General features: G+C 30.8%; 1 protein-coding gene across 1 annotated transcript; it reads right to left on the bottom strand.

Annotated features, from left to right (window-relative positions):
* Window positions 1-10,771: 10,771 nt before the first annotated feature.
* LOC112764996 (DUF21 domain-containing protein At1g47330) lies at window positions 10,772-15,034 on the bottom strand. The gene is made up of 12 exons (XM_025810850.3): window positions 14,616-15,034; window positions 14,213-14,289; window positions 14,012-14,095; window positions 13,772-13,885; window positions 13,601-13,687; window positions 13,269-13,408; window positions 13,096-13,183; window positions 12,456-12,529; window positions 12,142-12,326; window positions 11,524-11,717; window positions 11,337-11,383; window positions 10,772-11,185 (listed from the first exon to the last, which is right to left on the bottom strand). Exons 1-12 carry the CDS (start codon window positions 14,788-14,790, stop codon window positions 10,999-11,001), a joined length of 1,452 nt encoding a protein of 483 aa, XP_025666635.1. The 5' UTR covers window positions 14,791-15,034; the 3' UTR covers window positions 10,772-10,998.
* Between the last annotated feature and the right edge of the window lie 10,251 nt (window positions 15,035-25,285).

Genomic DNA, 25,285 nt, shown 5'->3' with positions numbered 1-25,285 from the left:
TGAGTACTAGTACAATCTCTCTCACGTCCCCGACCAGGTCCACGAGGCGCCATCTGGTTCCTATACACACCAAACAATCGATATCAAGTTTATCAGTCTCAATATCGGAAGTATAGTGCTTTAAAGTACCAAAAGTACACTCATGGACTTCATGCTAGATGTATCGGTTAGATACCCTAACTAGCACAGGCACAGACTCAGAGTATGCATTGAAGCATAAGCAGTTCCATCCCTCAGGCTCACGAGGACGAACTGCTCTGATACCATAATGTAACACCCTAATATTCAAATCCTTATGCTCGAGTCATAAGTCAATGATATTACGGTGGTACGACTCTCAGGTGGATTTTTAATATATAAATATAGGTAATTTCGAAAAGAGTATTAATCGAAAAGCCTGAAAAGAGTAGAAATAAAATCGCGAAGACGTATCACTCACGTTTCGACAACAAAAGATAAATCGTGAAGCCGAAAACGATATACGGACAAGGCGTAGAGGAGATTAAGAGATAGATAACAGATAGATATATATAATATAAGTAAATAGCCACTAGTCGCGACCCGCGAAGTTTAGGCCGGCTAGGGTACAGTATGAAAGTAGATGACAACAGTATATTCTAATCTCTCCCAAAGGAAACATAAGAGCCTCTATAGGCAAGTTCCAAAAGAGTTCAATACATAATATAATCTTTTCAAAACATAGGTGGAGAGATTCTAATCAAACACAAAGTAGAGGAAATAAAGATCTTCACCGTCTCTCAGACGACCCACAAACTCACTTCTGAGCACCTGGACCTGTATTTGAAAAACAAGAGATATATACGGAATGAGAACCCCGGGCCCATGGGTTCCCAGTACGGTAAAAGTGCCAAATAAATACAATGCACTGCAATAAAAACTCACCAAGCATCCTAAACTCCTTTTCACCAAGTATCCAGCCTAGATTCTCACTAATCTATAAATAGGCATCTGTCGTAAGGGAATACTAAATCTAGATCACATCTCATATGACTCCCAACTCGCTGACTCTCCCACGAATCAGATTTCAGAATCATAAACAAAGCCATCATCAGTCGTGCTGTCTCAGCAATTCTATATCAATATATCATGCCCTCCCTGGAACTAGTGAAACCACATCACTGCGTCTACCCAGGGAGCTCAAATCATCTCAACTAATGATCACCATCATCATGCAATCGCATCATCAATTCATCTCATCAAGAACAGCCCTCAACCTCCACCGACACCAACATGAGGGGCCTCTCAGTTGTACAAACACAAGCAATACAGGCAAGTAATACACAATTAGGGTACAAGTAGAACAAGTAGCACATAATCAGGTAACTTAGCATATATAATGTAGAAATCCAAAACAAATAGGCAAACCCAAACAATTCAAACATATGCAAATGATGAATGCCTGCCCTATGGCTGATGATATCATCTGTCGGTTATCAAGCCAACCCGACATGTCCGGTAGCTAACCCGGGCACAGTCTCTCTGTTGCGTATTAATATCATTAGAGGGAATATGTGCCCTGTCACCATTAGAGGGTATCTGCGCCATGTCGCCATTAGAGGGTATCTGCGCCCTGTCGCCATTAGAGGGTATCTGCGCCCTGTCGCCATTAGAGGGTATCGGTGCCCTGTCACCCTTACAACCAGAGAGAAAACACAAGCATGCTTACATTCAACATTTTTCATCATTATTCATTTATCATATTCGTTAATTTATCATATATGCCTTTATACTCAGCCATAATCCATAATGGCTTTGCCGTAACTCGGCAATAACTCAGCCACCCGGCTCACAGTTCAATCCAGAACTAGCCAATTTATCAACATGGCTCCGCCGTATCCGGCAAGAACTCAGCCATCCGGCTCATGGTCCAATCAAGAACCAACAATTTATCAATAAATATAGCCCTTCGGCTCATGGCATACACGGTACTTCCACCGCCATCCTCCATATCTCATATAATCATATCTGATCATCATTGATCATAATCTTTTCCCTTGCTTCACTCGCAAGTTACCACATCCCCTAGCTCCTTCCTCATTGCTAGGCATACCATAATGATTTGATACATAAGGGGTGAGATCGGAGGCTTAAAAGTATGAGGTTTGGCTTTAAAAACTCAAAAATCAACTTTGGCATGAAAATAGGGCCACGCGTACGCGCACTCCACGCGCACGCGTGGATGGCCAAAAACTCATCGACGCGCAAGTGTCATACGCGCGAACGCGCGGGTTAAAAAATATCCAAACGGCGCGCAAGCGTCAGCCACGCGTACGCGTGGGTGCTCTTGCGCCCAGGCACAAAACTGGCACGACCCTGGCACAACTCTCTGGAAAATAGCTGGGCATTTGGTACAGCGCATCGACGCGCCCGTGCACACCACGCGCACGCGTGGATGGTGCTTTCTGGAAGAACGGCGCGCACACGCCAGGTGCGCCTACGCGCGTAGGGTCGTTCTGCTAAAAATTTTCTAAGTTAAAAGCTGCAGAATTTACAGATTCAACCCCCAATCTTCCGACGGACATAACTCTCTCATTTTAAATTGTTTTTCACCCGTCCTTCGAACGGCATGGACATCCCGGATCCAATTTCATTTCTAAACAGATTTGGTAGAAAACAGAGATCCGTAGTCCAGGTTATGTCCCGTCAAAGTATGCCCCAAAACCATGTTTCCATACAAAACCACAAAGTGCCATTTTCAAAACAAGTCATTTTCAACTCTTTTCAAAATCAATCAAAACATGCCAATTTCAGCCTTTTCTTTGAAATCAATCAAAATATACCAAAATCAACATCAAGCCTCCTCAACTCGCACGTTGACACTTTCTCAAACTCAAACACATTTACATATCATATACTCTTTCTCATGCCAAATTTCAACAACACTATTTCCAATCAACCATCATTATACATAATCAATATCGTACTCACTATCACGTGGCTTTACCCACAAATCAACCTTAATCATTCCTCAAGCATATATCACGACAAACATATCTCTAATGCATCATCATACCATCAAGGCATCAATAATCATAATCACATATATGACCATATAATATATCTCAACCAAATCCAAACATACCTCATCTATATAATTGCACCCAAATTTACCAAATCCCACACCTCAACTCCTCAAACCTTATTATTCAATAACCAACCCAATCATTCATATATTCATTATCTGAAATTCATCCAATCACTTGTGTCATCATACAATGCACACATCAACTTACCTTTCTCACCTTTTTTCGGCCTCCGACCCAAAATCCACGGCCTCCGGCCCAATATCATAATTTAAATGCATAAACCACAAATCAATACTCATTACCCAGTACATCAAATTCTCAATACATCAAGCATACAAGGCCACACAATTCTCAACCCAAATCATTAATTCACATTACATACCAACTATGCATATTGGCACCAACCATTTACACAATCCAAACTTAATCCTAGGGGCATCTAGCCTAGGAATTCTCATCACAACACACGGTACTTAAATGAAACTTAAACCGTACCTCTTGTAGCCAAACCAATTGATCCTCTTCTTTGGAAGTCTTCACCAACCTTAGCTCCAAGCCTCACCAAAGCTCCTCAAGCAATACCAATCTCCCAATTGTGCACCAACATCACTAAATACACTAACATAACCAATATCACATACATACATCAACCTAGGGCTCATAAAAATGACAAGTCACAAGGGTTTGAGCACTTCTTACCTCAGCCCATATGAAGTAGGGATAGAACCCACTTAGAATCCATGTTGGAGTATCCCTAAACACCCAAAATCACAAGATTTCAACACTAATTACCCAAAAACGTGTAACAGTGGGGAATTTCGAAAAATGGGAAGAGATGAATGGAATACTCACCACAAAACTTAGATAGAATTGTAGAGGATGAGAAGAGCGACGCGTGGCTGCAAACGGCTCGTCAATCGGAGCTCCGTAGCTCAAGTTATGGTGGTTTGAAGATCAAAGAGAGTTAGGTTTTCTCTCTTCTCTTCTCTCTTCCCAATTTCAGCGCCCAACACCCCTTCTTTAGGGCAAAATGAGCTGAAATGCTCATAACTAATGTTTATATATGTTGGGTCTTGGGCCCACTTAGGCCCGGTTCACTTATTTTTGCCCATTGGCCCAATTTTGGGCCAAAACCTTTAAGATTAGCGCTCTAAATTGCACTTTAAATATTTCTACCTTCCCTAATTATAGTTCCTCATTTATTAATCTTATTTACCCATAATCAATTTCCTCAGATGTAGTACCAGACAGATCTCAGCCGGTACTACCGGTCAAAATTCCACTGCGCGCTTTTACGCAGAAAACTATGTTTTCCGACTCGGAAAAATTCACTGAATCCAAATATCATATTTGAATTATCAAATTCCAATTGCCAAATCTTCCAACCATATTCGCTCTTATTTAACTTATTATTTAATTAATTTCGGTTAGACCAGGTATTACAATAAATTCATTAGCAGGATATGGAAGTTTTGTTATATACATACTAAGATAATTATTTTTATCTTCTTCTTTTAATTTGTAATAATGTATTCTATATTCACATATATAAGACTCCACATTACATAAATCATATATCTAAATATTAGCTAAATGGTTTTTTGCTTCTTGATATTCTTTATTATAGACTTCTTGTCTATGATCTATAATATTTTTTCCAAAAAATTCTTTATATAGAATCATCATTATATATAATATCTTATCATAAGCTGTTGTTTTTGTTTCTAATTCTTCTATTATTTGGTTTTCTATTGATGTCATATAATCTCTTATAGTTCCTTTAGTATGAAACCTAATGTAATTCCAAATGTCTCTTCCAGACAATGCACTAAGTTTTGGATTAGTAAAGGCTTCTAATAAAAAGGAGTTCAACCAGTTTTCGAAAATTTCTTTTTCGTTCTTTTTACAGTCTAAATCGAGTATTCTTTCTCCTTCTATTTCCTGAATTTTAGGAACGTATTTTGATGGTATTTTTGTATATTTTGAATCTTTATTTATAAACCCTTTTTTAAAAGCATAATTATCAAAACTTGTTTCCATTTAAATTGAGATTGATTATCCTTAGATGTTCCAGCTTCATTTTTTACTTGTATTGGAATTGCTGGTTCTTCGTCACTTGAATAATCTAGAATGTGTTCTTCATTTTCTATATTTTCAGAATTTACTAATTCTTCTTCTATTTGAAAACCATGTTCCATAATATTATTTTCTTGAGCCATTTTTAATTGTTTAAAAAGTATTGTAACTTCTTCTAATTTTTCTTCAATATTCATAATTTCAATGGTGGTTTTACTTTTAAGTCTGTTATGTTGATTATATTTTGAAATTTTTCTTCTTTGGGATTCTCTTTTTCCTTATTTCTTTGAAATTTTATGGATACTAATATTTCTTCAAGCATATCTACTATAGAATTTAATTGTGGGTTAAAAGTATGATAAAGATGTGGGGAATCATTTCCATGGTAGCATTTTTTAGAAGTTCCGTGTGAAAAATAAGTTTTTTCAGATTTTTGAAGTTCTTCAATAAAACTTATAGTAAAATAAAGATTTTGAAAAAAATTGTTTTGTATTGATTTTAAGAATTCGGTGTCATTACAATTAACATTGATTAAAATCATTAATTTTTTATCTATTAATTTTGATAATTTAATTATTTCTTCTCTTAAATCTTCTAATTTACTTTTTTTCATTAGGTGACGTTTTTCTTTATGAAGAGTTACAGTTTTAAATGAAAAGTGTGACTTTAAAATGTATGGTTTATATTTTACCACGTAGCATATCTTTAAACTTTGATGTGTACCTTATATTTTACGAATACAAATAAGTTTGTAAGTGTATATTATATTCATTTATTTATAGGCCTATTGTCTATATAAATCGTCTTAGCTGTTTGTTTTTATTTTTTTATTTTTTTTTCATTAATCGTGTTATCCTAATTTGGGTTGCTTTTTGTAGGTAAATCGTACTAGAGCCTAGTAGTTTAGGTGAAAACCGTGTCATCTATGCAAGGCTGGGACGAATTATATGCAAATTGAGAAGTTCGGTGTCTTGAAACAATTTATATATATTTTGTAATAAAATTTTATATGTAAATCGTTTTAGAATGTGATATTTAATATAATATTTAATACACACAACCGTAAAATAATATATATATTAATAGGGTTAAAAAAAATCACATTTTAAAATTTTGTTTAGAAAATTTTAATAATATTGATTTTTTATTTTATTTAAATAAAAAAACCATATTCGTGCTCTCATATATCTTTAACATGAGTAATTTTGGAGTAAGAAATCTAAAAATTTCAACTTAAACTTTTCAATCGATAGAAAAAGTTAGGAAAATAAAATGTAGATTAGCAAACAATTTTTATTAGAAAAATCATGGGCTACACAAGTATGTTTCTTTTTTCCTTAATCCCTTGTCAGCACAGACATTATATTCTTAGAACACATTAAATTTATTTAGAAAAAAACCATACAAAAATTGGCGATTGAGACTCACAGTCAAGAGAAGAAGAATGAAAAGGTTGATGGGGGAGGCGACAGAAATGGTCAGACTGTAACAGAGTGTGATTAGTACCATACACCAAACATGGCTGCTTCTTCAGACTAACCCACTTCCACATGCCCTTTTCTTTTTCTTTTCACTTCTATTTAGACTTTGGTCCACGCCCTTCTAACCATGGTTACTCCTTCCTACTTTTACACTTCAGACTACTTCACCCTCATGTCTCTCTCTCATCTATCTACTAAACTTGCTATTACTATATTAAGTACTAATAATATAAGTAAGGCGATTATAATTAGATAATTAGTAGACAACTAAGTCACTAAAAAAGTTATTTTTTAAGGATTTTTTATTTAATATATTAAAAAATATTTTTAAACTAGTTAAAATATTTCTTTAGTTAAATATTAAAAGAGAAATTCTCATAAACTAATAATTTTTAGTATTTTTAATTATTATTTAACTAGTATAAATAAATTTTTTTAACAAATAAATTTTATTAATTTATATACATAAATTTTAAAAAAATATAAATATAAACTATATCAATTCATGTGTGTAAAATTTTTATAAATATAAGTATAAATTATATATTTTTTATATAAAATTTTTATAAATATAGAAATAAATTATTATTTATTAAATACTAATAAAAAATAATAATATTTATTGAATATGTAATATTAATTATGTTAAAAATGACTTCGTCAATTTGATATGCATGAGCAAAAATAATTAGAGAAGTGATTACTCTAATTAAAAAAATCATTCTACTAACAGAAAATTAATTTAGAATAGAGTCAATTAGTTGAAAAACAAAAAGTATATTATATAAAAAAAAATCTTCATTTTTTTAATTTTTTAAATTTTAAAATTAAAAATATAAAAAATTAATTTGAATTAGCTTATGTGCTAATTAATTCCTTAAACTTTTTCTTAAAAATAAATGATATGGACGTGGGTTGAAGTGCACCATATATGGAAAGAATAGACAAAAATAAAAGGAAAAAATATAATTATTTAAAAACTCTTCATGTTGTTCAAAAAAGTTAGCATAACCCATTCTATTATTGTATTGGATTGATACCCCAATATTCAAAGAGGTGTAAAGCTCAGAGGAAGAGGGTTGTACTGTACTCTGCTTGCTTTTATAGAGCGTTTCCAGATTCTGGATTCTGGTCAAAGATATATTGGTTCGCTCTACTCTACTCTACTCGTTGCTTGCTTTTAACACACAGAGAGCAACTGAAGAAGTCTTCACTATAGAGATTATTTAATTTAAAGAAAGCTGATAATATAATATATATTGATTTGGTGATATATTGATATATATAGATTAGTTGGAGTAGCGGAGCTTCTTATTATTGATTATTGTGATAAGGTGGTAGTTTTGTATGTGTGTATTTATGGGAAATAAGAAGAAGAAGCGACAAAAAACGAAGGAACTTTCGGTAGCAATAGCCGAGGCTTCAGCATCAGCATCAAGCGAGAAAGGGGGGCAACATGAACAAATTATTCAGCCTCGAAGAAAACGAGGCAGACCTCGTAAGATTATTGCGGAAAACAAAATCATCCAAGAGCAAAACGTACACGAATCCATACAACAAGAATTACTAGAAGCTTCTACAGCAACACAAGCCACAGCCAAGAAAGATGAAGATGAAAAACAACTACAACCTTTTCAGCTGCAACAAGAGGGAGATGAGGATGCTCTTCCACTACCGAAAGCAAGAAGCAGGGCTAGGCGTAAAAGCAAACCCAGAAAAAGCGCTTGAATATTTATATTAATTAATCACTATTACTCTTTTTTTTTTTTTGAAATTTTTATTTATTTATTTATCTTCTTCTGCATCATCTATAACACTTATCTCTTTCCCTTTTCTTCTCCAGAACACAAAAGAAATAGAAATGATTGGATTCCTTGGTTTGCCAATTTTTTTTCCTCCAAAGGATATGATTGATATCAAACATCAAAGGCCGTAAGTATTCAAACAAGTTTGATATATGATCTTTTCAGGTTCTTAATTAATTAGTAGTTTATCTAATTGTTCCTCTGTTAATTAATGATATAGTGTTTATACATGTGTGGTCCATAAAATTATATATTATGGATTTACTAACGACTAGCTAGTTACTGGTGGTGCATGATGAACAAATTATATTAGATTAGTTCGATTAGTTATCTCCTAAATAATAATGATCCGAACAATTCTTAGTGGGATACAAGGCAGTTATAATTCTCACAAATGTTATTCATGTTTTCGATAAACAATATCATGATGACCGAATATTGTTAGTACGTAGTAGTGATTGACGAAACTTGCATGGAAGCTGAGCGATTCATCGTTCTGTTTGCGGGGTGTGATTGTGTAAGAAGTAAGAACAGAAAAAGAGAGCCGGATTTAGACGAAGAGGAAAAAATAGTGAAGAATGTATAGCCGCCTCATAGAACCAATGGTTGATAGGGATGGTGCCACGTAGCGACTGATGACGTGGCACCTGTACCCCTTTCCTTGCGTGCGACTTTCGTGGCTCCAGGTCTTCTGCTTTTAGTAATGAGAAATGTGGGAGGACCTTAAAAATTTATTGATTTTGGGTTTTAGTTAATTAATATTTAAAAATATAAAATAAAATATGTTATTAAATTATGAAATTAAAAAAAAATTTAGTCGATGATTAAAAATAATAATAAAAAATAAAAATTTTTAGCATTTTTTTTAGTAATTATAATCGTTTCTATGATAATTTTTATTTTGCTCTATGTTCTGATATAATTAATATTTAATAGTAATATAAATTATTTTTATTATTTAAAGTTAAAATAATTATTCTCAGTTTCAATACTCAATAACACCCCATACTCAGTTACTCAGTGTTATCTATTGAATTTTTTATTTTTAATATTGAAGTGGTAGTGGTGTTTTTTTAAAATGTGGATTGTTGGGGTGTTATACTCAAACGTGGGATCGTTTAATTAGAAAAGTAGGAATCGGACCGTCCGATTTGTGGTAAAAAAAAAATTTAGGTACAGAAATCGGATCGATTTGTATACTTCCACAGTTTTGAAAAACACAAAAAATTACAATGTTAAGATATATCACCACTTCTACTTCTATAACAAAAAAAATTTTTTTATCTTTTTAGTTACAATATTATTCGATCTTTTTATAAAAAGTTCTTAAGGGGGAAAATTAGCTATCCTGGTATGAATTAAAAAAAGGAAATACACAATAGAGAAGCTTTGATTTTTAATTATGTGATAGAAAAAATAGAAATCTAAACCGGTTTATAAACGTCAACATGCATCCAAGAAGGAAAGGAATCAACGCTTCTGATAAAGGAATCAATAGTTAATATTAATTATTATTCAATTCTGCTATCATGCTGTTTCAGGTTCTAGTGTTTTGGTTAACCTCGGAATAACGAATTAGTTATTCTTATATGCTATGTCCTACAACGTTAATATATTAAAAGTTACAAAACTAAATGGAAGTTAAGTAAGACTAGTCTGCAATCTATCCATGGCGGTTCTTTCATGGGTTAAAGGAAGCTGGCAGATGGATGATAATTGAAAATTCGACAGCAATAGCAAGACATAGTTGCAGCTATGTTAAAGCGTGTTTCAGAAGAAAAAGGACTGTACTTGCTGCAAAATAGGGGTTGCCTCCGACAAATTTATCTTTCAAAAATTTTAAATTAGTCATATTAACCTTTTCATCACTTCCGTTGTTGATGGCGGTAAAATTTTGTGATATAACATGTTAAGTGACAATTCAACACGCTTAGTAATCCTAATTTACTTCTAACAGGATAAATTTATAAAATTAGATTAAATCAACTCTAAATTAAAAGAATTTTTAATATCTTAAAGTTCCTTTAATTTGAAGTTGATTTGATGTAATTCTATAAATTTATCATGATAGCACTTAAAGTGTGTGCTTTGCTTAGTGTGGCGTCATCTAACATGTCACGTTAGTAAATTTTGACGTCCTCGGCAACACAAATGACAGAAGGATTAATGTAACTAACTTAAAATATTTGAAGGACAATTTTGGTTAAAAGAATCTTTTGGCGACCAATTTAAAAAGCATGTGGTCTTCCAAAAACAAATTTGACCATTTACTCTTATCTCGAGCTTGCATTAGCTTCTTTTCCAATCCAAATAGCTTATGATCAAAATCAAAATTAGGAAAGAACAAAAAAATTCATAGAAGTTGCTCAAATTCAAACAAGTATTTTATTGCTGAATCTGGTACAAATTTTAACAAAGCATTCATAAATGTTTAGTATTCAGGTACATCATATATATAGTTGGTGGTGGTGTTCCTTTCTTTATATGTATACTAACATAATGCCTTACAGTTTTTACAAGGAACTATACTGCTACTCTGCCTTTTCAACACATACCTATGTTATTATCCTGTTCATCTTCATTGATACATTATTGATTCCTGAGTGACTCACTTTCAGAGATTTGATCAATGGTGGTTGGTGAGCCCGTTACAGATGTAGCTGTCGAAAGTGAGTTCGTTGGTGTGTGCCCTTGAACAGCTACAGAAGAAGGTTGCTCCATATTTGCATCAGGAGCCTTGTCCTTAGAGTTAGATGCATTCATGTTAATTTTTATCCTGCAAGATCAATTTATCATGCTTCGAATTAAAAAACTAATGGGGTTTAACTGATTGCCAAACCATACAAAACAATCAACCGTGGCAAAACGTGTCACCAACTTCCTAAGAATGATCTACTTAAATTAAGAGGGAAGAGTTTTCAACTTACTTGTTATGGATATTGACATATTCATCAGTTTCATCTAAAATCTCCTCCTGAAATGCACAAAGAGGATAATGAAGATGGATCAGCATGTACAGCTGAATTAAAAGCAACCTCTAGTTGCTTCCGCAACAATCAAAATATATGGAAGCTAAAAGCTCTAAAAGCAAAAAAAGCATGCTATTGCACTGACCTGAAGGAGCTCTTCAATGACATCCTCCATTGTAATAACACCAACAACTACTTCATTTGGTGGAAACACCGGCAGCGGGGAATTATCAATGTCCATGATGCAATACGAACAACCTCTATGTCGCTTTTTAAAAGCAGGAGTTGCTGGTGGACTTTTCTTCACCTGTGGTGACCCATCATTTGACTCCGATCCACCTATATTTATGGCAACATTCAGGTCCATAAGATAATGCACAGAGAGTTTCATTGAGTTGATAAACCAAGAAATTTCATGAGCCCAAACGAAGGAAGTGATGCATATGTCTCTATGATACAGGAAGAAAACCACAAACAAGTGAAGTAGAAACCATGTAATGCAAAAAGTAAAATTGAAAAGGAAAAACAAATGCACCTGACAATTTCGTTTTACAGAAGCTCCAGAAAATACCAGCACAGCCAGCAAAACAGGAGTAATCAAAGATACCCTTAGAAAGAACTAAAGAGAACAATTGTTTTTAAGAAAGTAATTAACTTTATTGATCAATTTTAACAAATCCGGACTGTAAATGGTATAACAAAAACATGCTCCTGAATAAATAAAGTTAATCCATTTTTTTAATTTAAGTCTATAGTTCTTTACCTTTATCCGAGGATGCCTTTTCTCCCTTCTTCCTGCAGCTGTCTTTGACCTCATGTTGATCGCCACCTTTGACTTTTCTGAGTGCTTCTGTTGTATTATTTAGATCCCTATACACAACTGCAATATGACTGTGACCCTTTTGAAACTCGTTCAATATATCATACAGAGGCATATTCTCTGAAACACTGAAGGAAAATGAAGAGGAAATCATCACTATCTAGCAATAATCACAGGATATGAACGCCACTGAAATTGAGAAAAATACAAATATATAGAACATCAAGTTCATAGAGAAGGATATAAAAGTAACTTACCGTGGAATTTTTCTGATGATCATTTTTCTTAAAGGAACTGCAGCCTTTGAATCAACCATAAAAAGATTTTTTACCTGCATGTATGCAATAGATAGCAGATATATTAGAGAATAGAAAGTGGAGTTCCAATTTCACTACTTACCATGTAATATGTATCAGTATCACACATAAAAAGAAAGGGGAAAAAGTATTTTTAGTTCTAAGTGTCTACGCACATTCTACCACCAGATGAGTTTAACCTTCCCATAATTCCATATCCATAATCAATCATTAGGTATATTGTAATCAAACAATAATCAGGATAAGAATGAAGTTCTCAACCTACACCGGTCCTTGTAAACTTTTTTTACTAACAGTGGATCAATTCAACTGTTGTATTTCAAAGTTTATCATTAGAAGCAAGAGCAAAATGATGATAAGAGAGGAGGCAAAAGCATGGGTAAACAATCATGTGATAGTTCGACATAGCCAAACACATCAAGGAACAAAAAAGGATAGACGAATTTTGAAAAACTAACAACTATTTTCACAGCAGTATCAACTTTTAAGTCATATCCAATTTGATTGCAGGAATTAACAACATTAGGTATCTGCAATCCCATATATCTACTTACAAAATTACAGAAGGAAGAAAAATTACCAGAACAAGTCCAATAATATTTGTTTTCTCTCCTGAATAAACCGGAACTCTACTATGACCCATGGACATTATCGCATTCAGTGTCTCCCTTCAGTATGGACACAATGAAGATGGTCAGAACAAAATAAGATATAGACAAGTTAGAGAAAATGATAAAGAATTCACAAACCCACAAATTTAGAGTTGCATCCAGATCAAGGGAAAATGCCTTTGATATGGGAGTCATAGCATCTTTTGCAGTCTTTTCAGTCAAGTCAAGTGCACCAGTAATGATGGTTGTCTCATCATGTGTTAAATCTCCTCCTTTACCAGCCTAGACAAAAGCACAAACGAGTAGCCATGGTAATTAGTATTGCACTAAACAGAGAGATATTGAAAAAAATTAGAGCATGAGTAAGTAATAATATAGAGTTATAGAACAACAACACCAAACCATTGAACTCCATCTTAAAACATTCAAACAGAATGCATTACAAATTCAACTTAAACTTCGAACTTTATGTACCTCATTCCCATGAAAATTCACAAAAGTTTTGAGCTCTGCCCTCTTCAAAAGGGCAGCATGTCCTTTACCCAGCATCCAATCAAGAACCTGGACACATTACAATCTAACATTAGATACAGAAGTTTTGCCAGTATCATGTTAATCAAACATATAGTCACACTCTAAGCACACCTTGCTGATTGGATACGAGATTGGGAAGAACACTAGAAGGAGAACACGAACAAGCGGGGCCAATGTTGCACCAACTGTCAATCCATATCGAGTACACACTGCTTGTGGCAATATCTGCAGTGTCACATCCAATTGGTCAAAAAATAGCACTCACGGGTGAAAGAACCACACAAAATACACTACAGCATCAGTTTGAGTTTGTTCCTTATCATATCAATGATCAATCAATATTTCATTTACCTCTCCAAACATAAGGATGAGTGTGACCGAAATCGCGATTGCCGCCCAGGAAGGCACAAGTGCATCAAGAAAAATGGGAAGAGTCTGAAAGGAAAATTGGGAAGGAAGTGAGTGTTGTGAACTTGTGATGATTAAGCAAGGAAAACATGACTGATTCAGGAAACAAAGAACAAAAAAGATATCACAACTAAGTGATAGCACCTCCATAGCTAAAGAGTTCCCAATCAAAAGCGTGCAAAGCAAAAGATGCTGATTCTTAACCACCGGGAAAATTTTAGCTGCCAAACACAACACAACGAGCCAGAACTCAGAAAAACAGAAAGAAAAAAGATCATATAGCATAAATCATTCACTAGTCTCAAGCTAGAGGTACACACAGACATAATCACTGATTATTAAAAAAAGAATAGAAAAAAGGAAATAATTTAGCAAACAAAAGATTCAAAATTTAATTGAGGCCCAGCATCCCAACGTGACAAATCGATCGTAGCAAAACAATATTACTAACTTTCGAAAACCGAATATGAATAGTGAAAGCTATAATTAAATATAAATAGTAACAGAAAAAAAATTGAGAATTGAGGCAGTAATAGAAGTTAGTTACAGGCATGGATGCGGTCCTGAGGGCGACCAGACTTGATGAGAACTTCGAGGTCGACGATTCCCAAAGACATGAGTCCCAAAGTGAGACCCGCCATAAGACCCGCGAAGCAAACCAAACCTATGATTACAAGCACGTAAAGCGAGAACTTTGTTCCACAGCACGCCACCTCCGCCATTTTTTTTTTTCTTTCTTTGTTTCTTTCTCTTTCCCCGACACACACACACTCTTTTCTTTCTCTGTTTCGGGTGGGGAGTGACGGACTGACGGGGCTTTTGGTTTGTTAAATTTCAATGTGTTTGTTAGTTACGGTGTGAAATGGCAACTTGCAATTCAATTGCGAACATTTCTTCCCCCAACTCGGTTTAATTTGCTTCACTATTACTAAACTACACCATTCTGTCATCTTCTTTTCCTAATCGAGATTAACAAATTTTTAAACTCAGTATATATTATAATTATAATTACATCTGATTGTCATCAGATTAAGAAACATGCCCCAGATTAAGGACTTGTTTGGGTGAGCTTTTGAGAAAAGATCTTTTTTTGAGTTATCTTTTTTTAAAAGATCTTATAGAGAAGTAAAAGTAATTTTATGTTTGGATATCTCATGTAAAAAGGTCTTTTTATCTATCAATTATGTTTGGGTATAACAATATAAAAGTACTTTTTTGTTCATTTATTACACGAAAAACATCTTTTTTTTAAGGAAAAAAGATCTTTTAAAAAAAGATGTAAATTACAGCTTCTCAAAAAAGATCTTTTTTTGATTTTACTAGTGCTTTTATTTTTACTACTAGAAATTTGCCAAACACGTTAAAAAATAAAAAAAAGATCTTTTTTCATTGAAAAAAGATCTTTTTTTAACAAAATAATGGCGCCCAAACATGCACTAACTCTTTTATACCGAAAGGTTATTTTATTGTCATCTAGATTTACTATTTGGAGATTGTAGGAATATTCCGGATAATATTATTTAGTACTATGATAGTATGATTTATGAAATGTTAATATTTATTTTTTTTACTATTAAAGCATTTTTAATAACTTATAGCATCACCTAATTTGACATTAGATTGGTATAATTTACACGTTAGATATATGTTGACACCAAAATAAAACAAGTAGAGGAGGTACTTAGTGCCACATATATATTAAGAAAAGTGGAGGAACAAAACTAATTCAGTAATTCTTTCTTTTTTAATCTTTTTTACTTTGAAGATAAATTTAATTCTTACGTGTCGTTAATATAAAATTATTTTATCCAGTCAACTCATTTAAAAATTTAATTAAAAAATAATATAATTCTGTTTTTATAATTTTATTAAATTTATAATTAAATTTTTATATTTTTTTTGGTTGAATTTTTATACTATTTTTAAGAGTAAAATTATTTTTGTGTTAAAAATATCAAAATTAAAGTAAATTTTTTTCATAAAATATGTAGTTAAAGGTTTAATTAAATTTTTAATTATTAGTATTTTTAATTCATTAAAAATATTTTATAATTTTAATATTTTTTATATTAATAAAAATTTAATTATAAAATTAAAAATAATATAAGAACCAAATTAAAAAATATATAAAAATTTAATTATAAATTTAATAAAATTATATAAACTAATAAAATAATTAAATTTATAAACAACAACAATAACAACAATATTGCTGAAGAATAGACAGTTGTAATCATCAGTTATCGGCCTTGATCGGTTACATACAGCTCACGCAGGTAAAGCACGTGCTCATGGACTGATTTGTTTTATTTAATGATTCGAATATTAATAGAATATCAATTATAATAAGGTGAACAAATTTGATCTTACTTAAAATAGTGAGTAATTGTATATTACATTAAAACAAAAAGTTGTGAATTTAAATTCTGAAATTAATTTAATAAAATATTTTTTATAGGTTACATATAATAAGAGATATTTTAAGAAAGAAAATTTTATACTAATTCTATTTTATATTTCCATTATATGTATAGTAAATGATTAAAACTGTAATTAACGATTAAAACTGTAATTAACGAGACAACAAAAGCATAGTTACGGACAAAAATATTATATTCCAATGAATGGGGGAAGCATTTCAGAAGTATAATTAAGAGGATCAAGAGATAATATTCTCTGCAAAATGGACCCGATCTATGCATACATATTTCTTGGCCTTTGCGTTACTTTGCTTTATGCTGCATTTACAACGCAACAAATTTTGGATTTAGATTCATTTGGATGGCGGTTTTCGCGTTGTTTGTTTGTCGATTTGTGTAATCCGCGGTGTTTAAATATTAATATTAGATTAGGTATAGAGATCATGCTAACCCATTTGATTTGTGCGTGACAAAAAATAAATATAAAATATCATTTGGTATATAGTTTTAGGCTGTTTCCCTTTGTTTCTTTTCATTCTTAAAAAAATTACATATTTGGATAGTGGACACTAAAGTCTCTTTTCTAAGTATAACTTGATTCGTATTTTTGTATAACAAAGATTTGCTTAGTCACATAGTGTCAATTTTAGTAGGTTAGCTATTTAAAAAAAGATAAGTGAATAGCTTATATCCGTCAAAAAAAAAAAGATAAGTGAATAGCTTATAGCAATAGATATTTCAAAGTCGAAATTTGGATGAGTGAATAAACACTACAATCGAAGTGACGCGTTTTTTTAAAAAATAAAATAAAAAATTTCATTATTTACGTAAATAAATCCGACTACAAGAATTTATCAATTTACATATTCAATTACATTTTCATAGGCTAAAATTATAAAAACCAAAATTATACCATTTTTGTTGGTATTGATGGTAAAAGAGTGAAAAGATAAGATTTTAAATCTTTATTCATTATAGAATTAAAGAAATAGTAGAAAAGTAGTTAATTTGGTTTTATTTGGTGGTATATTTTGTGAGTGAGTCTTAATATTAGACAGTTATATATATCTTTATCTTGTGTATATATATAAGCTATTGCTGTAATTTTAAATATGTCAATGTATTCGTTCTCTCTCTATTATTTTTTAATTTTAATTTCTGCCTTCTATTTTTCTCTTCTCTGTCTTTTCTTTCTTTTTATGGTGTTTTGCTCTCTCTCATTCAAAATTCATAATTCTAAAATTCTTGTATAGTATCTAGAGTCTAGTTTTTCTTTCTTTTTGAAGATCCATGGCCTCACCTTCCGATAATTTTGCTATCTCTAGCAACAAAGATTCAAATGCCGTCAATATAATTTTTAATCAGATTCCATTTCAAATTTTCAATTAAAGGCTCTTTCATCCGATTCAAGATAAGTTAGGAGAAACTAACCACAAGATATGGGAACAACAAGCCCTAGTAGCTATTAGAGGACTTGCATTGGAAGATCATCTGCATCAAAAAAAGATTTTTACACGTTTTGATAACTCAGAAAATCAACTTGCTGGGATTGAATCTTCTTAATACACACAATGGATCCAAGATAACCAAAACCTAATGTCTTGGTTATTGGCTTCTATAGACTCAATTTTTAAGCCAAAAATGATTGGATGTGTCTATAGCTATCAAATTTGGCACAAGCTTGAGGCTTATTTTGAGGAGTCAACAAAATTTAGGATCAAACAATTGAAGGCACAACTCAAGATTATCAAGAAGTACAATCACACACCATCAGAGTACATTTCCAAAATCAAAACCATTGCAGATTCTCTCGCAGCTTTGGGAATGCCTGTCAAACTAGAAAAACAGGTTAAAGCTATTCTTGAAGGACTTAATGAGGATTATCAAATACTTATGACTATTTTCAATTCAAAACCAAAAATGTTTAGTCTTTGTGAGGTTTAAACTATGCTGCTAACTCATGATGAAATGCTTGATAAGTATCGAAAGCCAGAGAATCTGGTGATGCAAGTGAACCTCACAGAAACCTCCTTTTCATCCATTCCAAATTTCAATCGTGGAGTTGGAGGAAGACGAGGAAGACAAACCACAGGAGGAAGGTCCTTCTATACTTCTCCCAGACCTCAGTGTCACGTATGCGGTCGTGTTGGTCACATTGCTTGGCACTTCTTCCATCAATTTAACCAAGAACTTCCACCCCCCTTCTCAGTATCAATCATTCAGGCCACACACTTATGGTTTTTACTCTACATCTCCCTCTTCATCACAAAGCAATTCCACAGCTTCCACTCCTCCACTACTAACTCCATTTTTCCATAATCCACAAGCATTTCTTACTGCACCATCCACCATATCTAATCCAGCATGGTATCTGTTCTAGCTAAGTTTGGCCGATTAAGCTTAGAAAATAAAATGAGTTATAACTCAGTTAAAAGATAAGTGAATAATGATATGGTGAACCCCCAAGCTTAGTCGGGTTATTATGTCGGCACTTATTCAAAAAATAATTGAGTGATAAGAGTCATTCAATCAAGATAGTTGTGTGGGGGATACTTTTCCGCTTAAGAACAATTTTAGCATTTGATTGTATGTGAACTGAAAAGTTCAGAGATAGATATCCATTGACGGAATCGATTGTATGATCCGAGGATATAATGGTTAATTGTCTTGATAATTTTTCCGACCCACAACAACTTATTGATAAATTTCTCTCTCAAAGCAATTAGTTATTGAATATTTACAATTTATAGTGAAGATCTGATATGAATAAGATAAATTGAGAAAATGAATAGGTATAAAGTCGCAATATATATTGAGTAATATATGTTGTAAAAGTAAAATAGTTCAAAGTAAAAAAAAATATATCTTGAAAGTTGATAATTGTAGAGAAGAAGACGACATATATGAATGTCATATATGTCAAATGTGAATATTTGAATTTGTTTTGTAGGACATGCTTTAATTTGATAATAAAGCAATAAAATAACTAGTCATTTAATGATATAATAAATTTTGTTTAGCTATGTATATTTTTTGTGTAAAAATAATATATTTGTAATTTTTTTTGCTTAACTTTCTGCACTAATCATATAGCTAGTAACATAAAATTTAATAACATAAAGTGAATAGTATGACAGTTATATACAATTGATATACAATTAATTTTGGATGGAATCCAATTTTAAGATTTGAACTCATCATTACTATCATTTAATTGTATAAATGAAATCACTAAGCAATAATAATATAGTACATAATGAAATAAAAATGTAATTGACATGGTTGTTATATGTCATTATTGTATAGGACATATATTGAGGTTTGAATATAACTAATAAATCGATAAATATTAGTTACGCAAAATATAAATGCAAAAGTATGTTGAATAAAATATATAATTTTACTTGTGCAAGTAGAGAACTTTGAAAAAGAAAGCAAAACTGATAAGTGAGTTTGTGCTCGATTTGATTGAAAACCGAGTTTGTTCTCGGATTGATTGAAAGTTGAGTTTATTCTCGGATTGGTTAATTGATCGATTATAAGATGTGAAATATTATGATACGTAAAAGTGAAGCAATTTGAAGGTATAAAATATAAACCTTATAAAAAGTTACGATAGATTAAAATTTGATAAGAGGTATTAAATAAAATCTTAAACAAGATTATTGAGATTGGTTCAAAAATTTGAATGTCAATTAAGTTTTATAAACCTAAGGGGAGTAGGAATTATTTTACTCATTCCCACAGACAGCGCCAATTGTTCTTGCTAAGTTTGGCCGGTGTATAGCTCGTCCGTCGATGAATGTCTTCAAGCTTCTCGTCGGGATGAGTTATACGTCGGTAAGGAGAGAACAAGGGGTGGATACCTGCAAAAGACACTCCGACGCTCAAGTCAATAAGTGTTGAAGAGGTATATAATAATTCTATGAATATAGAATGTAAGACATGAAATGGAAGTTATCATGTGTTGTGTTGTGTTTATAATAATTCTATGAATATAGAATGTAAGACATGAAATAAAACTTATCATGTGTTGTTTCATGAGATTAGAAGGTTCCTTTTATAGGCATAGAATATTAAAATTGATGAATGATATTCATGTTATGACCGTTTGGTCATTAAGATTGAAATAATGGTCATTAAGTTGATAATAAAGGTGTCGGTTACAAGTAAAGAATGAATGATAATTAACGTCGAGTTATAACTCATAATGCACAGTAAAGACCGAGTTATAAGGTGACGGATCAGTATCCAATTACAAGAGCTTCACATCATGTGACTCCAAATCAATCTAACATGATTTCTTGCTCATAGTATACTGGCCTTGATCAGGTTCAAGTTGACAATGATTCAGGTATCTCTATATCTCATATTGGTAGTTCATTTTTGTATTCTTTGGATTCTAAACGATGATTTTCATTACAACAGCTCATACACACACCATACATCACTAAGAATCTAATAAGTGTATCTAAATTTGCTCAAGATAATTTTGTTTATTTTGAATTTCATACAACTTATTGTGTTGTTTGTTGTCAGTTCACCAAGAGAGTCTTTCTACAAAGTTTTAGAAGAGGAGGTCTTTATCAATTTGTGAATGTTGTTGTGCCTCAATCTTCATCAGTCCCTAATATTCCTTATGTTTTTTCTATTTTCTATTCTAATTTTGATATGTGGCACAGACGCTTAGGTCATTCTGCCACCAAAACAGTTCAATTAGTTCTTAATCAATGTAATATAGCTTATAATAGTTTCAGTTCTGATTTAATTTCTAAGATCTATAAAAATTGTGCTCAAACTAAAATGCATAAATTGCTTTTTTCTTATTCTAATACATCTTATGATGCACCTTTACAACTTGTTTATAGTGATGTTTGGGGCCCTGTCCCCTGTTATCTCTCATTTTGGTTATCGATACTATGTGACTTTTATAAATGCATTTAGTAGGTATATTTGTACTTTTTTGCTTGTTAACAAATCGCAGGTATTATATGCTTTTAAACAATATATATCTTAGTATTTAAACACAAATATTTCAAAATTAATATCGAATATTATAGAAATAGATTATTGTATTTAAAATCTACAAATACTAGTATTGATGTAATTTTGAACTATCTTACCCATTATTCAAATAAATTTCCATAATTAAGAATTTATAAATAAATATTATGTAAATTAACTAAATCCTAAATCATATTTATAACACTACTGATTTTATTGTATGCAAATTAATAATATAAAAGTCACAAACAATTAATAGTGAGAGAAAAATAAAAAATATATATACTAAGTATGTTAATAATATAATTGTATAATTATCATTTTTAATTTTTTTAAAAATTTAAATTATCATTATAAACTAGATAAATAAATAAATAAAATAATTAAAGAATTAACTCAAAATAAAGGAAGAAAAGTGATTTGGGTGCGAGAGAAAGAGAGAAAAAGAAAGGTTTTTTTTCCTTTCCTGGCTTTAGAAAGAAGGTTGAACTTTTAAATTGTGTATTAAAAAATATAAAAAGAACATTACTAACCTCTAATTTTTTTTATGATTATTAATTGATCATGGCTTAAGCCTATAGAGTCAGAAGAGGGAGGACATCAATATTTTTTGGGAGGCACTCTTAATTGTTTTATTTTTTTACAGAGAATAATTTTCTTTTGGGAGATTCTGTCTCCCTTTGGATATATGAAAATTTGTCTTTCGTTAAAATTAAATATAAAGAGAATCATTTTACTTTTTATCTAATTTCTTGATACAATAAAAAAGGAACTCCTCAACCTAACTTATTCACACTATAGTTTGAAAATTGAATCGAAGAGACTCTTTAACTTTCTACCCAATTCCCTGATGCAACAAGAGAGAGACTCACTCAACCTCACTTGTCTACATTATGATTTTATCACGAAACCAAAAAGAGACTTTCACACATCTAATCACTAAATAACAACTACAATAGTTTATGAGGTATTTATAATCTCTTATTAAGTTAAAATAAAGAAATCCTAAATTTATAGCATAAGGCCTAATTTATTAACTAAATAAATAAAATCAAAATACATCAAACTAAATTGAACATTCTAAAATATAAACTAATAACTTTTAAATAATACTTAATCTCTTTATATCACGAACATTTAAAACACATATTATTAAACGAACTAAAAAGTTATATGTAAAGTAATAGTAGATAGATTGTATAAACAATATGATAATCAACAAAAAAAATTGTTAAAAAAGTGAATCTTGAATAAGATTATTGAGATTAGTTCAAAAATTTGAATTGATAATTCAAACTTTGTGAACTTCAATGGAGTAGATATTATTTTACTTGATCCAAAGTTGGTGTCAAATGTTCTTGAGATGAAATAGAATTTTGAAGTATAGTTTGTTCAATCTTATAACTAAACTTGGTAGTTCTAAAATATCACGAACTATTTTTCAAGTAAGTAGAACAAAAGAGTATAGATATCTTTAAAAATATTTAAAAGATATAAGATCAATTATATGAATAGAAAATGTTAGACATAAAATATTATATATAAAATTTATAATGTAAATATTCGTTTGAGATTAGGTATAAAAGATGTCTTTTATAGACAAATGATTAATCAATAACATTGATAATGTTAAGGGGTCTTTGATAATTAAAATAGTAGTGAAGATCATTAAATTTGACAACCACAAACTTAGAAATAAAACAAATAAAACCATAGAAGATGTTAGTTATGATGTACATTAAAAATTTGAGTTATGATGTAATGATCAACTTCTATGTAACAAACTATCATCAATTTCATAATTTTTACATTGATTTTTTCAATTATTTAAAAGAAATTATACTATAAAAGATATTAATTCATCTTAAGAGTATAAATTCTAATGTTACATGTCCTATTTATTGGGCTAATTTTATTTTATCAAATTATGAAAATCATGTAAAAAAAGATATGAAAGTAATATTAGTAAGCTAATGACACCTAAATTTTATATAAAGTTGTCATTGTTAACATTAAATTTAAATTTTAACAACATAGAAAAAATATCATATTTAGTTAGAATCTTTTAATAATGATAACAAAATTTAAAAATTAATTAATTTATGAGTGTAAAGACTAAAAATACTATGTAAAACCTAAAAGTTTTTTTATATGCATAAATGAATAGAATTGGAAAAAAACCTTCATGGTCAACATTTAAGTATTTACAAATATATGGTTTCACTACTAAAAATATATCAGAGTACCAAAAGTAGATTCATATATTTATAAATCATTTCTAAGTCAATAATATGTATATACATAAAAATACTTGTATAAAATATAACATTTATTATATATTTTAAAATTAAACTAAATAATTTTATCAAAAATATTTATTATAAATTTATATTTACTTTGCATTTATACTAAATATACAATAATATTTGTATATAATATAGTATTTGCTGTATATTTTATAATTAGACTAAATAATTCTATCAAAATATATTTTGTCAAATAATTTTACTTTTTAATACAAAAAACTATTTTTATTTATATTTTTTAATCAAAATTTAGTTGTTATAATAATTGCAGAGATAGCAAGTGGTATCAAAGTGTTAATATATGTATTGTTTGTGATATGTATATAAACACTTATTTGCTTTACTTTGGGCAGAGAATTTTAAACCAATCATGAAATAAAATCTAATTATTAGATTCATTTGTTTAAATAATTTTTTTAAATAATAATTTTAAAATAATTTATTTCTATTTAGCTAATAATACATAATTAATTATTTTTATAAAATTTTTTATATAATACATAAAAATTAAACTTTTATTTTTCCTGCATAAAATTTGACTATCATTGAAATAGTTTTTTCACGAGAGACCTTATTTCTTTATTTACACCTTTAATAAATACCTAAATTTTTTTTGGATATAAATTTGGTATTCATCTTTTTTAATACAAATATTAAGTGAGTAAACAACATTCTTGACAAGATATTTGATAGAATTTTTGAAGAGAATTTCATCTCATGCAATTGTCTAAATTATTTACAATATAATTCGAACTCATTATGATTTATTTGTTTATTAGTAACAAGATTATTCATATTTATAAAACAATTCCAAACTCACAACATCTAATGACTTGGTTTCGTACTAATACCATTAGTAAGTATGACCTGATCCAGAGGAAACTAAGAAGGTCATGTCAATTTTTGCCAACTTCTATTGTCCTGATCCCGAGCTCATTTAAAAAAAAAAAACGCATATTCAATTATTCATGATAAATTTAATTCATTTTGACGGATGCCCCTTTTCTACATCTCTTCTCCATCTTTAAATGTGTAAACCCCGTTAAAATCAGTAAATAATTAATTAATAAATTGAATTTTATTTAAAAAAAATTAAAAATATAAATCTAATATTAAATTAGAATAGAGCTCATCAAAATGAGAATTTTGACACCAATTTTAAAAAAATCGGCCCAAAATTAAACCAAATAAACCGATTGAACCAGGCCCAAATCGGGCCCGTGGACCCAACAGACCCAGCATATAAATGAGCTAAAACTCATTTTCTTCTCTAAGAACACAACAAAAGCAGCGCTAGATGCAGAGAGAAGAAGAGAAGGGTACGAAACCCTTGTTTCAATTTCCAAACGCCGTAACTTCTCCATTCGAGCTCTAATCGCCGCACCGTTCGCGGCCACGCGTCCAGCGGGTCGAGCTCTACATTTCTGTCAGATCAATTTCACCGGTAAGCCCCAATTCTATTTCAGAATCTCCACCCCCCCTTTTTT

Source organism: Arachis hypogaea, chromosome 17, assembly GCF_003086295.3.
Source record: "Arachis hypogaea cultivar Tifrunner chromosome 17, arahy.Tifrunner.gnm2.J5K5, whole genome shotgun sequence".
Classification (NCBI taxonomy): domain Eukaryota; kingdom Viridiplantae; phylum Streptophyta; class Magnoliopsida; order Fabales; family Fabaceae; genus Arachis; species Arachis hypogaea.
The sequence above is the reverse complement of the archived record's forward strand: the minus strand, read 5'-3'. Positions and strand labels throughout refer to the sequence as shown.